This window comes from Staurois parvus, unplaced genomic scaffold (genome assembly GCF_062004578.1).
Source record: "Staurois parvus isolate SC_StPar_1 unplaced genomic scaffold, SC_StPar_1.0 ptg001697l, whole genome shotgun sequence".
Lineage (NCBI taxonomy): Eukaryota > Metazoa > Chordata > Amphibia > Anura > Ranidae > Staurois > Staurois parvus.
Window position 1 is genome coordinate 108,144 of NW_028319493.1, and position 15,502 is coordinate 123,645.

A 15,502-nucleotide genomic window follows, 5' to 3' on the forward strand; every position below is an offset into this window, starting at 1 on the left:
GTGATGGTACTCTCCTCTGTGGTGATGATACTCTCCTCTGGGGTGAAGGTACTCTCCTCTGGGGTGAAGGTACTCTCCTCTGGGGTGATGGTACTCTCCTCTGGGGTGAAGGTACTCTCCTCTGGGGTGATGGTACTCTCCTCTGGGGTGATGGTACTCTCCTCTGGGGTGATGGTACTCTCCTCTGGGGTGATGGTACTCTCCTCTGGGGTGAAGGTACTCTCCTCTGGGGTGAAGGTACTCTCCTCTGGGGTGAAGGTACTCTCCTCTGGGGTGATGGTACTCTCCTCTGGGGTGATGGTACTCTCCTCTGGGGTGATGATACTCTCCTCTGGGGTGAAGGTACTCTCCTCTGGGGTGATGGTACTCTCCTCTGGGGTGAAGGTACTCTCCTCTGGGGTGATGATACTCTCCTCTGGGGTAATGATACTCTCCTCTGGGGTGATGATACTCTCCTCTGGGGTGAAGGTACTCTCCTCTGGGGTGAAGGTACTCTCCTCTGGGGTGAAGGTACTCTCCTCTGGGGTGATGATACTCTCCGACTTCCAGTTACAGATTGGTAGCAGACACAATTCCAGGGTGGGGTTGGTGGGAGGGACAGAGAATAGTGGTCCTCGTGCTCTGATTGGTTCATTCCTCCTGACTGTGTGGTATTGGTGTGGACAGGCGCGGGGACAGACGGGCTGGCAGCGGATGTACTGCGTGCTGCGAGGATGCCGCTTGCTGTGTTACACGCAGCCCTGCGAGAAAGGCTCGGCACCGGAACCAGAACTCACCGTCTTTGTCAATAAGGTCAGAGGTCACGTGTGGCCTGTCAATCATGGAGGGGGAGGGGGTGTAGAGGGGAGATCTGGATGTGAAGTTGTCTTTGTCTTCCTCAGGAGACCAGAATCCGGTGCTCGGACCGGGAAGGACAGAACCAGGTGCACAGCCTGTCCATCACCAACCGGTACGGCTGCGAGGAGGTGACGCACAACGCCAGGGCGGAGAGCCGGGAAGAGCTACGGCGATGGATGGAGGCCTTCTGGCAGCACTTCTATGACATGAGTACGTAGGGTGCCCACTGCTCTCTATACACTGTGCTGTATGTGACATACCCCAGATGGACCTGTTCTGCATGGAGTGCAGCATGACAACACTCTACACCGGTCCTCACAATGCTGTGTATTACATACATGTACCATCAGCTATACACAACTGAACCAACCTCTCTGTGTGGCTCCTCCCAGGTCAGTGGAAGCAGTGCTGTGATGACCTCATGAAGATCGAGACACCACCACCCAAGAGAACCACCCTCGCTTTGGCCAAGCAGGGCTCCCTCTACCATGAAATGGGTGAGCAGGAAAGCCTTCTGGGTAATATTCATTGCCTCTAGAGATTGATGGAGGCATTATGGGAATCACCATCCCACACAGACATCAACACTTTCCGTATGCTACACCTGACAACTGAGCATCCCCTCTGATGGTCTACCAATCTCATAGACCTTCCTATGGAGCCCACACATGATGGTCTGTCTGCCAATCTCATAGACCTTCATATGGAGCCCACACATGATGGTCTGTCTGCCAATCTCATAGACCTTCCTATGGAGCCCACACATGATGGTCTGTCTGCCAATCTCATAGACCTTCCTATGAAGCCCACACATGATGGTCTGTCTGCCAATCTCATAGACCTTCATATGGAGCCCACACATGATGGTCTGTCTGCCAATCTCATAGACCTTCATATGGAGCCCACACATGATGGTCTGTCTGCCAATCTCATAGACCTTCCTATAGAGCCCACACATGATGGTCTGTCTGCCAATCTCATAGACCTTCCTATAGAGCCCACATATTCCATTCCATGGTTTAGGTAGTCCACTATTCTCATAGACCTGATGGAACGTCTTATTAGATGTCCTATTATGGGACCTCTTACTTTGAGAAGTCTTAAAATAGAAGGTCTTGTTATGGGAGGTCCTGTTATGGGAGGTCTTATGGGAGGTCATGTTATGGGAGGTCTTGTTATGGGAGGTCTTGCTATGGGAGGTCATGGTCTTGTTATGGGAGGTCTTGCTATGGGAGGTCATGGTCTTGCTATGGGAGGTCTTGTTATGGGAGGTCTTGTTATGGGAGGTCTTGCTATGGGAGGTCATGGTCTTGTTATGGGAGGTCTTGCTATGGGAGTTCTTGCTATGGGAGGTCATGGTCTTGTTATGGGAGGTTCTGTTATGGGAGGTCTTGCTATGGGAGGTCATGGTCTTGTTATGGGAGGTCTTGCTATGGGAGGTCTTTCTGTGGGAGGTCATGGTCTTGTTATGGAAGTTCCTGTTATGGGAGTTCCTGTTATGAAAGGTCATGTTATGGGAAGTCCTGTTATGAAAGGTCATGTTATGGGAGGTCCTGTTATGGAAGGTCATGGTCTTGTTATGGGAGGTCTTGCTATGGGAGGTCTTGCTATGGGAGGTCATGGTCTTGTTATGGGAGGTCTTGTTATGGGAGGTCTTGCTATGGGAGGTCTTGCTATGGGAGGTCATGGTCTTGTTATGGGAGGTCTTGTTATGGGAGGTCTTGTTATTGGAGGTCTTGTTATGGGAGGTCTTGTTATGGGTGGTCTTGCTATGGGCCACCATACGGTGCTGTAATCTCATTGATGAAATCTGTAGACTGGAGTTGTATCAGTGAAGGGGATGAAATAAAAAAGGCGTCTTCCTCCTCCTCCTCTGCCTCTGCCTCCTCCCCCTCCTCCCCGTCCTCCGCCCCCTCCGTGGTTTTTAGGTAAGAATCCACAGCGCCTCCTCCTGGCTGCACCCCATCCTGATCCCGGGTCATAGGCTGCACTCACTACATTTCTCCTCAATATGGCATCTCTGTATAATATTTTCCCTGGTTTTCCTTCCAATCACGTTTTCCTTGTTCCCCCAACACCCTGTGATCTCCTCCATGCACCCCCAACACCCTGTGGTCTCCTCCATGCACCCCCAACACCCTGTGGTCTCCTCCATGCACCCCCAACACCCTGTGGTCTCCTCCATACACCTTCAACACCCTGTGGTCTCCTCCATACACCCCCAATACCCTGTGGTCTCCTCCATACACCCCCAACACCCTGTGGTCTCCTCCATACACCCCCAACACCCTGTGGTCTCCTTCATGCACCCCCAACACCCTGTGGTCTCTTCCATACACTCCAACACCCTGTGGTCTCCTCCATAGACCCCAACACCCTGTGGTCTCCTCCATACACCCCCAACACCCTGTGGTCTTCTCCATGCACCCCCAACACCCTGTGGTCTCCTCCATGCACCCCCAACACCCTGTGGTCTCTTCCATACACCCCAAAACCCTGTGGTCTCCTCCATGCACCCCCAACACCCTGTGGCCTTCTCCATACACCCCAACACCCTGTGGTCTTCTCCATACACCCCAACACCCTGTGGTCTTCTCCATACACCCCAAAACCCTGTGGTCTCCTCCATACACCCCCAACCCCTGTGGTCTCCTCCATACACCCCCAACACCCTGTGGTCTCCTCCATGCACCCCCAACACCCTGTGGTCTCCTCCATGCACCCCCAACACCCTGTGGTCTCCTCCATACACCCCAACACCCTGTGGACTTCTCCATACACCCCAAAACCCTGTGGTCTCCTCCATACACCCCCAACACCCTGTGGTCTCCTCCATGCACCCCCAACACCCTGTGGTCTCCTCCATACACCCCCAACACCCTGTGGTCTCCTCCATGCACCCCTAACACCCTGTGGTCTCCTCCATGCACCCCTAACACCCTGTGGTCTCCTCCATGCACTCTAATAGTCCCTAACACTCTGTGTCTCTTCCATTCACTGTAACAGTCTCTAACCCTCTCAAGTCTCCTCCATGATCTCTAACAGTCTGCGGCAGGGGCGGACTGACCATTTGGAAACTCGGGCACTGCCCGAGGGCCCGGGGTCAGTAGGGGGCCCCATGAGATGCCCCTGGTACCTTTTTCATAGGCTTTTTGAGTTTGGGCAAGGACACAGGGGCCCCATGATCCCCTATTGCCCGGGGGCCCCATGAGTTTCAGTCCGCCCCTGGTCTGCAGTCTCCTCCATGATCTCTAACACTCTGCAGTCTCCTCCATGATCTCTAACACTCTGTGGTCTCCTCCATGATCTCTAACAGTCTCTGTCTCCTCCATGATCTCTAACACTCTGCGGTCTCCTCCATGATCTCTAACAGTCTCTGTCTCCTCCATGATCTCTAACACTCTGCGGTCTCCTCCATGATCTCTAACACTCTGCGGTCTCCTCCATGATCTCTAACAGTCTCTGTCTCCTCCATGATCTCTAACAGTCTCTGTCTCCTCCATGATCTCTAACAGTCTCTGTCTCCTCCATGATCTCTAACAGTCTCTGTCTCCTCCATGATCTCTAACAGTCTCTGTCTCCTCCATGATCTCTAACAGTCTCTGTCTCCTCCATGATCTCTAACACTCTGCGGTCTCCTCCATGATCTCTAACACTCTGCGGTCTCCTCCATGATCTCTAACAGTCTCTGTCTCCTCCATGATCTCTAACACTCTGCGGTCTCCTCCATGATCTCTAACAGTCTCTGTCTCCTCCATGATCTCTAACAGTCTCTGTCTCCTCCATGATCTCTAACAGTCTCTGTCTCCTCCATGATCTCTAACAGTCTCTGTCTCCTCCATGATCTCTAACAGTCTCTGTCTCCTCCATGATCTCTAACACTCTGCGGTCTCCTCCATGATCTCTAACACTCTGCGGTCTCCTCCATGATCTCTAACAGTCTCTGTCTCCTCCATGATCTCTAACACTCTGCGGTCTCCTCCATGATCTCTAACACTCTGCGGTCTCCTCCATGATCTCTATCACTCTGCGGTCTCCTCCATGATCTCTAACACTCTGCGGTCTCCTCCATGATCTCTATCACTCTGCGGTCTCCTCCATGATCCCTAACACTCTGCGGTCTCCTCCATGATCTCTAACACTCTGCAGTCTCCTCCATGATCCCTAACAGTCTCTGTCTCCTCCATGATCCCTAACACTCTGCGGCCTCCTCCATGATCTCTAACAGTCTCTGTCTCCTCCATGATCTCTAACACTCTGCGGTCTCCTCCATGATCTCTAACAGTCTCTGTCTCCTCCATGATCCCTAACACTCTGCGGCCTCCTCCATGATCTCTAACAGTCTCTGTCTCCTCCATGATCTCTAACACTCTGCGGTCTCCTCCATGATCTCTAACACTCTGCGGTCTCCTCCATGATCTCTAACACTCTGCAGTCTCCTCCATGATCTCTAACACTCTACGGTCTCCTCCATGATCTCTAACACTCTGCGGTCTCCTCCATGATCTCTAACACTCTGCGGTCTCCTCCATGATCTCTAACACTCTGCGGTCTCCTCCATGATCTCTAACACTCTACGGTCTCCTCCATGATCCCTAACACTCTGTGGTCTCCTCCATGATCTCTAACAGTCTCTGTCTCCTCCATGATCTCTAACACTCTTTGGTCTCCTCCATGTTCTCTAACACACTGCGGTGGTCTCCTCCATGATCTCTAACACTCTGCGGTCTCCTCCATGATCTCTAACACTCTGTGGTCTCCTCCATGATCTCTAACAGTCTCTGTCTCCTCCATGATCTCTAACACTCTGTGGTCTCCTCCATGATCTCTAACACACTGCGGTGGTCTCCTCCATGATCTCTAACACTCTGCGGTCTCCTCCATGATCTCTAACACTCTGTGGTCTCCTCCATGATCTCTAACAGTCTCTGTCTCCTCCATGATCTCTAACACACTGTGGTCTCCTCCATGATCTCTAACAGTCTCTGTCTCCTCCATGATCTCTAACACTCTGCAGTGGTCTCCTCCATGATCTCTAACACTCTTTGGTCTCCTCCATGATCTCTAACACACTGCGGTGGTCTCCTCCATGATCTCTAACACACTGTGGTCTCCTCCATGATCTCTAACACTCTTTGGTCTCCTCCATGATCTCTAACACTCTGTGGTCTCCTCCATGATCTCTAACACTCTTTGGTCTCCTCCATGATCTCTAACACTCTTTGGTCTCCTCCATGATCTCTAACACTCTGCGGTGGTCTCCTCCATGATCTCTAACACTCTGCTGTGGTCTCCTCCATGATCTCTAACACTCTGCGGTCTCCTCCATGATCTCTAACACTCTGCTGTGGTCTCCTCCATGATCTCTAACACTCTGCGGTCTCCTCCATGATCTCTAACACCCTGCAGTCTCCTCCATGATCTCTAACACTCTGCGGTCTCCTCCATGATCTCTAACAGTCTGCAGTCTCCTCCATGATCTCTAACACTCTTTGGTCTCCTCCATGATCTCTAACACACTGCGGTGGTCTCCTCCATGATCTCTAACACTCTGCGGTCTCCTCCATGATCTCTAACACTCTACGGTCTCCTCCATGATCTCTAACACTCTGCGGTCTCCTCCATGATCTCTAACACTCTGCTGTGGTCTCCTCCATGATCTCTAACACTCTGTGGTCTCCTCCATGATCTCTAACACCCTGCAGTCTCCTCCATGATCTCTAACACTCTGCGGTCTCCTCCATGATCTCTAACACACTGCGGTCTCCTCCATGATCTCTAACACTCTTTGGTCTCCTCCATGATCTCTAACACTCTGCGGTCTCCTCCATGATCTCTAACACTCTGCGGTGGTCTCCTCCATGATCTCTAACACTCTGCGGTCTCCTCCATGATCTCTAACACTCTGCAGTCTCCTCCATGATCCCTAACACTCTGCGGCCTCCTCCATGATCTCTAACAGTCTCTGTCTCCTCCATGATCCCTAACACTCTGCGGCCTCCTCCATGATCTCTAACAGTCTCTGTCTCCTCCATGATCTCTAACACTCTGCGGTCTCCTCCATGATCTCTAACACTCTGCAGTGGTCTCCTCCATGATCTCTAACACTCTGCGGTCTCCTCCATGATCTCTAACACTCTGTGGTCTCCTCCATGATCTCTAACACTCTGCGGTCTCCTCCATGATCTCTAACACCCTGCAGTCTCCTCCATGATCTCTAACACTCTGCGGTCTCCTCCATGATCTCTAACACACTGCGGTGGTCTCCTCCATGATCTCTAACACTCTTTGGTCTCCTCCATGATCTCTAACACACTGTGGTCTCCTCCATGATCTCTAACACTCTTTGGTCTCCTCCATGATCTCTAACACTCTGCGGTGGTCTCCTCCATTATCTCTAACACTCTCTGGTCTCCTCCATGATCTCTAACACTCTTTGGTCTCCTCCATGATCTCTAACACTCTGCGGTGGTCTCCTCCATGATCTCTAACACACTGTGGTCTCCTCCATGATCTCTAACACTCTGTGGTCTCCTCCATGATCTCTAACACTCTGCTGTGGTCTCCTCCATGATCTCTAACACTCTGCTGTGGTCTCCTCCATGATCTCTAACACTCTGTGGTCTCCTCCATGATCTCTAACACTCTGCGGTGGTCTCCTCCATGATCTCTAACACTCTGCAGTCTCCTCCATGATCTCTAACACCCTGCAGTCTCCTCCATGATCTCTAACACTCTGTGGTCTCCTCCATGATCTCTAACACCCTGCAGTCTCCTCCATGATCTCTAACACTCTGCGGTGGTCTCCTCCATGATCTCTAACACTCTCTGGTCTCCTCCATGATCTCTAACACTCTGCAGTGGTCTCCTCCATGATCTCTAACACTCTGCAGTCTCCTCCATGATCTCTAACACCCTGCAGTCTCCTCCATGATCTCTAACACTCTGTGGTCTCCTCCATGATCTCTAACACTCTGCGGTCTCCTCCATGATCTCTAACACTCTTTGGTCTCCTCCATGATCTCTAACACACTGTGGTCTCCTCCATTGTCTCTAACACTCTTTGGTCTCCTCCATGATCTCTAACACTCTGCGGTGGTCTCCTCCATTATCTCTAACACTCTCTGGTCTCCTCCATGATCTCTAACACTCTTTGGTCTCCTCCATGATCTCTAACACTCTGCGGTGGTCTCCTCCATGATCTCTAACACACTGTGGTCTCCTCCATGATCTCTAACACTCTGTGGTCTCCTCCATGATCTCTAACACTCTGCTGTGGTCTCCTCCATGATCTCTAACACTCTGCTGTGGTCTCCTCCATGATCTCTAACACTCTGCTGTGGTCTCCTCCATGATCTCTAACACTCTGTGGTCTCCTCCATGATCTCTAACACTCTGCGGTGGTCTCCTCCATGATCTCTAACACTCTGCAGTCTCCTCCATGATCTCTAACACCCTGCAGTCTCCTCCATGATCTCTAACACTCTGTGGTCTCCTCCATGATCTCTAACACCCTGCAGTCTCCTCCATGATCTCTAACACTCTGCGGTGGTCTCCTCCATGATCTCTAACACTCTCTGGTCTCCTCCATGATCTCTAACACTCTGCAGTGGTCTCCTCCATGATCTCTAACACCCTGCAGTCTCCTCCATGATCTCTAACACTCTCTGGTCTCCTCCATGATCTCTAACACCCTGCAGTCTCCTCCATGATCTCTAACACTCTGCGGTGGTCTCCTCCATGATCTCTAACACTCTCTGGTCTCCTCCATGATCTCTAACAGTCTCTGTCTCTTCTATGCACTCTAACCATTTCTCTTCTCTTTCCTTTGTCTGCATGTCTCTGCTCCCCTCCCCCACTCAGCCTTATCTGTTCCGGCCATGCCCAGTGCGGAGGGCCTCCTGCTGCAGGACAATGCAGTCTCTGCGGAGATCCGCTCCCTGCTCTGCACCTATTACAGCGACAGGTTTGTATCACAAGGTCACCCGCACCCGGAATGTAGTATACACAGAGAGTCCCACACATCACATGGCCTCGGGCCCTAGGGGTGGAATCTCGGGGTCGGCTCCAGCACCTTCTATGTTGGGGGTTTACATTCAGGTGGAGCTCCAGCCAAACGGAGAAAGATGAGATTCTCCTTCCTGTCTGCGTCCCCTGACTTCCTCTTCTGATGACACCTTGTCAAAGGGTGTCACTGGGACAGGAAGTCAGGGGAAGTCCTCCCAACTATATGAGGCTGCTAGGTGAGCTTTCAGGTGTCAGCAGTCATCTCCTGGAGATGTGACCTTCTCTCTGATTGGCTGCTCTGGGTTGGGGGGGTCTTGCCCCTGGCCATGTCTTTTGGATCAGGATTGTCCACATGAGGCCATGAAAGGAGGACCATCCAGGCGCCCTTCTCTGCACCGTCTCCAGTTCCCCGATATCCGGAGTCCAAAACTGAAGCACACATTCCAGATCAGGTCCTACTCATGACGGGCAGATGAAGTCTCTTTTCAGAGTCCTTCAGAGTCCAGACCTCTTTCTGCATTTCCACATCACAATAGTAACAAATCTCAACAAATCCGAAAATAATTCTAGCAAAAGAATTATCTGAATTCGAAAATAAAAAAATGAAACATATTGAAATAAATACAGTAAGACATGAAAGTGAAATACGATGATGATTCCTACTTAGGCTGCTTTATAGAATAGAATAAACTAGAAAAAAAATGAACAGAATATAAAAGAATTGAATAAAAGAATAGAATTGAATAAAATAGTATAGAAAATAAAGAAATAGAAAAGAATAAAACATGAATAGATTAGGAAATAAAAGAATTGAATAAAACAGAATAGAAAATAAGTGAATATAATAAAATAGAAAGAAGAATAGAAAAGGATAGAAAATAAAAGAATACAATAGAAAATAAAGGAATATAATAAAATAGAATAGAAAATAAAGGAATGGAACAGAATAGAAAATAAAATTGTCAAAAAGAAAATAGAGGAATATGATAAAACTTAATAGAAAATAAATGAATAGAATAGAATAAAATAGAAGATAAAGGAATTTTATAGAATAAAATAGAAAATAATAGACTAGAATAGAAAGGAATAAAAGGATAGAATAAAATAGAATAGAAAATAAATGAATAGCATAAAATAGAAAAAGAATAGAATAAAACAGAATAGAAGATAAAGGAATTGTATGGAATAAAATTGAAAAAAGAATAGACAAAAATAGATTAGAAAATAAAGGAATAAAATAAAAAAAAGAATAGAAAAGGATAGAATAAAACAGAATAGAAAAAAGAATAGGATAGACTAGAATAGGATAGAATGAATATAGCTGTCTTCCGATATTCAAATTACGATTGTCAAAATTTTAATGAATTTGAAAATATTGAGTATACAAAACGAATTCTGAAACAAGCTATTGTAACATAATGAATACGACGGAATGAAATGAGAGACCTAATGAACGAATCGGAAAGGAACCACATTTTCTCGTCCTGCACATCTCTACAGCCGAGTATCTTGCACCCTGTAGAAGCCGAGGCTCGGCATTGGTTGGTTGTGTCTTAGTGAGGAAATGGACCTCCTGGAGCTCCATGGATCCTTCTAACGCCACCATCATTGCTGGCAGAATAATGCTGCTACCTGGTCTACCACCTTCCGAAGTTCTGCTGACTCCATGTAGCTGCTGGGTGAATTGGGACTCCTCTAGAACATTCTGAAGGACAATCCAATGATCAGAATATATTTGTACTTCCCGGGACGCCCAAGGTTTGTGTGGGTTCTGGTGGGAGTCACTGGTGGGCTCATCCTCTGGCCCTGTCCTAGCCCTGGTGGGCTCATCCTCTGGCCCTGTCCTAGCCCTGGGGGGTCATCCTCTGGCCCTGTCCTAGCCCTGGTGGGCTCATCCTCTGGCCCTGTCCTAGCCCTGGTCGGCTCATCCTCTGGCCCTGTCCTAGCCCTGGTCGGCTCATCCTCTGGCCCTGTCCTAGCCCTGGTGGGGTCATCCTCTGGCCCTGTCCTAGCCCTGGTGGGGTCATCCTCTGGCCCTGTCCTAGCCCTGGTGGGCTCATCCTCTGGCCCTGTCCTAGCCCTGGTGGGCTCATCCTCTGGCCCTGTCCTAGCCCTGGTGGGCTCATCCTCTGGCCCTGTCCTAGCCCTGGTGGGGTCATCCTCTGGCCCTGTCCTAGCCCTGGTGGGGTCATCCTCTGGCCCTGTCCTAGCCCTGGTTGGGTCATCCTCTGGCCCTGTTCTAGCCCTGGTTGGGTCATCCTCTGGCCCTGTTCTAGCCCTGGTGGGCTCATCCTCTGGCCCTGTTCTAGCCCTGGTGGAGTCATCCTCTGGCCCTGTCCTAGCCCTCGTGGGCTCATCCTCTGGCCCTGTCCTAGCCCTGGTGGGGTCATCCTCTGGCCCTGTCCTAGCCCTCATGGGTTCATCCTCTGGCCCTGTCCTAGCCCTGGTGGGGTCATCCTCTGGCCCTGTCCTAGCCCTGGTGGGGTCATCCTCTGGCCCTGTCCTAGCCCTGGTTGGGTCATCCTCTGGCCCTGTTCTAGCCCTGGTTGGGTCATCCTCTGGCCCTGTTCTAGCCCTGGTGGGCTCATCCTCTGGCCCTGTTCTAGCCCTGGTGGAGTCATCCTCTGGCCCTGTCCTAGCCCTGGTGGGCTCATCCTCTGGCCCTGTCCTAGCCCTGGTGGGCTCATCCTCTGGCCCTGTCCTAGTCCTGGTGGGGTCATCCTCTGGCCCTGTCCTAGCCCTGGTGGGGTCATCCTCTGGCCCTGTCCTAGCCCTGGTGGGGTCATCCTCTGGCCCTGTCCTAGCCCTGGTTGGCTCATGCTCTGGCCCTGTCCTAGTCCTGGTGGGGTCATCCTCTGGCCCTGTTCTAGCCCTGGTGGGGTCATCCTCTGGCCCTGTCCTAGCCCTGGTGGGCTCACCCTTGGGCCCTGACCTAGCCCTGGTGGGCTCATCCTCTGGCCCTGTTCTAGCCCTGGTGGGCTCATCCTCTGGCCCTGTCCTAGTGAAGGTCCTCGATGTGACTTCTAGGTTTTGCTCCTCACATTGTCCTCTTCTTATCTTGCAGCTATTGAGGGTCTGGGCCCGATTCCCGACCTCCTCTCCCAGCGGATGAAGGAGTTTGAGATACAGAGGGGTCTGGATCCACCTCCCTGGACGTCTTTTTTCAACAGCCCCAAGATTGGACGACCTTCCTGTTCCTCGTCCTCCGATTGTGACAGTCCTCCAGGTCAGACCTCCAGACTTCGTCCCCGCACCCTCTCCCTGGATGCTAAGCTGACGTCCCTGAAGAACCGGGGGCTGAGGATGGCCGACCAACAGTCTACCGGCCAAGAGTCTTCCGGAGGAGATGACAGTCCTCATCCGGAGGCCAGGAACTCGAGCAGCAGCGGGCGCAGCACCCCTGACTCTGAGAAGGGGTGTAAAAACCGCAAGAACATTAAGAGCCTCAGAACCAAACTGGACCCCCGAAACTGGCTGCAGAGTCAGGTGTGACCCCTCTGCTCACATGACCAGAGTCCTGGACGGGGTGAGAGGCCAGAACCAAGTGTCCAACGGTCACCCATGTGACCGGCCTTGGCTCTGGTTGGTATGTACTGTGGACGCCCCATATCCAAACATGGGCACCCTACTTCTTCACATACCGAATTCACCTCATCCTCCAGGTAACACGGACACACCCAGCACTCCACCCACCTCAGGGTAACCTACAGACTGAACGGCCAGATGTGGACGAGTCTTCCTTCACATGGGAGAGTGGAAGCGGAGATCGTATCTCCATTGATACCGAGTCCCTCCTTATCCCACTGAAGGGCGATGAAAACCCTAAAATATTATTGTGCCATCCACTGCTGGGCACCAATGACACCCAGACTTGAAGCCCCTCCCTCTGAAAGGTGTCATGACTGCACATGACCTTATATGACCTTCCAGTACCTCCTACTGCAGGGTGACTGCTGGGAGCTATGAGACAGGGAATATGCCCCTCCTACTGCAGGGTGACTAATGGGAGCTATGAGACTGGGAATATGCCCCTCCTACTGCAGGATGACTGCTGGGAGCTAGGAGACAGGGAATATGCCCCTCCTACTGCAGGGTGACTAATGGGAGCTATGAGACTGGGAATATGCCCCTCCTACTGCAGGGTGAGTGGTGGGAGCTATGAGACGGGACATGCCCCTCCTACTGCAGGGTGACTGATGGGAGCTATGAGATGGGATATGCCCCTCCTACTGCAGGGTGACAGGTGGGAGCTATGAGATGGGATATGCTCCTCCTACTGCAGGGTGACTGCTGGGAGCTAGGAGACAGGGAATATGCCCCTCCTACTGCAGGGTGACTAATGGGAGCTATGAGACTGGGAATATGCCCCTCCTACTGCAGGGTGACTAATGGGAGCTATGAGACAGGGAATATGCCCCTCCTACTGCAGGGTGAGTGGTGGGAGCTGTGAGACAGGGAATATGCCCCTCCTACTTCAGGGTGACTGCTGGGAGCTAGGAGACAGGGAATATGCCCCTCCTACTGCAGGGTGACTAATGGGAGCTTTGAGACTGGGAATATGCCCCTCCTACTGCAGGGTGAGTGGTGGGAACTCTGAGACAGGGGATATGCCCCTCCTACTGCAGGGTGACTGATGGGAGCTGTGAGACTGGGAATATGCCCCTCCTACTGCAGGGTGAGTGGTGGGAACTGTGAGACTGGGAATATGCCCCTCCCCCTGCAAGGCAACCATAGTATGAGGGTTCTGTCCCTCCCCTTGCAGGGTGACTATAATATGTTGGGTCTGACCCTCACTCTCCAGGGTGACCATAGTTTGTGGGGACTGCCCCTCCCCCTGCAGGGTGCTATAGGGTATGAGGTCTGCCCCTCCCCCCCTGCAGGGTGACTATAGGTTATGAGGTCTGCCCCTCCCCCTGTAGGGTGACTATAAGGTATGAGGTCCGCCCCTCCCCCCGCAGGGTGACTATAGGGTATGGGGTCTGTCCCTCCCCCCGCAGGGTGACTATAGGGTATGAGGTTTGCCCCTCCCTCTGCAGGGTGACAATAGGGTATGGGGTCCGCCCCTCCCCCCGCTGGGTGACTATAGGGTATGGGGTCCGCCACTCCCCCTGCAGGGTGACTATAAGGTATGAGGTCTGCCCCTCCCCCCCTGCAGGGTGACTATAGGTTATGAGGTCTGCCCCTCCCCCTGTAGGGTGACTATAGGGTATGAGGTCTGCCCCTCCCCCCGCAGGGTGACTATAGGGTATGAGGTCTGCCCCTCCCCCTGCAGGGTGACTATAGGGTATGGGGTCTGCCCCTCCCCCCGCAGGGTGACTATAGGGTATGAGGTTTGCCCCTCCCTCTGCAGGGTGACTATAGGGTATGGGGTCCGCCACTCCCCCTGCAGGGTGACTATAGGGTATGAGGTCTGCCCCTCCCCCCGCAGGGTGACTATAGGGTATGAGGTCTGCCCCTCCCCCCGCAGGGTGACTATAGGGTATGGGGTCCGCCACTCCCCCTGCAGGGTGACTATAGGGTATGAGGTCTGCCCCTCCCCCCGCAGGGTGACTATAGGGTATGAGGTCTGCCCCTCCCCCCCCGTAGGGTGACTATAGGGTATGAGGTCTGCCCCTCCCCCCGCAGGGTGACTATAGGGTATGAGGTCTGCCCCTCCCCCCGCAGGGTGACTATAGGGTATGAGGTCTGCCCCTCCCCCCCCAGAGGGTGACTATAGGGTATGAGGTCTGCCCCTCCCCCCGCAGGGTGACTATAGGGTATGAGGTCTGCCCCTCCCCCCGCAGGGTGACTATAGGGTATGAGGTCTGCCCCTCCCCCCGCAGGGTGACTATAGGGTATGAGGTCTGCCCCTTCCCCCGCAGGGTGACTATAGGGTATGAGGTCTGCCCCTCCCCCCGCAGGGTGACTGTAGGGTATGAGGTCTGCCCCTCCCCCCGCAGGGTGACTATAGGGTATGAGGTCTGCCCCTCCCCCCCATAGGGTGACTATAGGGTATGAGGTCTGCCCCTTCCCCCGCAGGGTGACTATAGGGTATGAGGTCTGCCCCTTCCCCCGCAGGGTGACTATAGGGTATGAGGTCTGCCCCTTCCCCCGCAGGGTGACTATAGGGTATGAGGTCTGCCCCTCCCCCTGTAGGGTGGTACACCCCATTGGCAGGGCCTGATGCAGCGTACAGAACAACACAACCCCCGCAGTCCTGTGCAGACTGGCATCCTCAGGGGAGGGGCCACGTTCCATTGGCTCCCGGCAGTGAGAGAGTTAAAGCTTTATGATAATCATCACTAACAGAGTATTATAATGTGATAATAAATCTTTATTGCCAAGCTCCGCCTCCTCCTCCTCCCCCTCATGTCGGGGATTTCAGGTCACAGATGGTGTCACTGATGGTGTCGGAGGGTTCATGTGAGCTCCATTCACCTTCTACAATCACATTGTAACATCTCCAATCACTGACCTGCCCGCTGGAGGATGCACACGCGTGTTGTCACGTCTGCAACAAAGTAACCCGAGGAAGTTCTCGGACACGGGACAGGCGCACACGCTGACCAACCATGTGAAGGACACCCGATGCAGCACCAGTCACATGTCAGAGATCACATGACACCCCACTCTGTCACCAACCCAGTGCAAGGTCCTAATGATCAGCAGGGACAAGGGG

The 15,502-nt window shown here is 52.4% G+C and overlaps 1 protein-coding gene across 10 annotated transcripts in view; it reads left to right on the forward strand.

Annotated features, from left to right (window-relative positions):
* The window catches only part of RTKN (rhotekin), a 100,262-nt gene extending 85,095 nt beyond the window's left edge, over positions 1–15,167 (forward strand). For 3 of the 10 annotated variants that reach the window (XM_089663474.1, XM_089663473.1, XM_089663476.1), the window contains exons 9-12: positions 667–792; positions 882–1,047; positions 1,230–1,334; positions 11,909–15,167. In XM_089663474.1, the coding sequence (XP_089519600.1) occupies positions 667–792; positions 882–1,047; positions 1,230–1,334; positions 11,909–12,336 (825 nt within the window). In that variant the 3' untranslated portion in view covers positions 12,337–15,167. Of the gene's footprint in view, positions 1–666; positions 793–881; positions 1,048–1,229; positions 1,335–8,700; positions 8,804–11,908 lie in introns of all 10 variants that reach the window. The other 7 variants (XM_089663478.1, XM_089663477.1, XR_016308639.1 and 4 more) reach the window with 6 other exon arrangements.
* Positions 15,168–15,502: the final 335 nt, after the last annotated feature.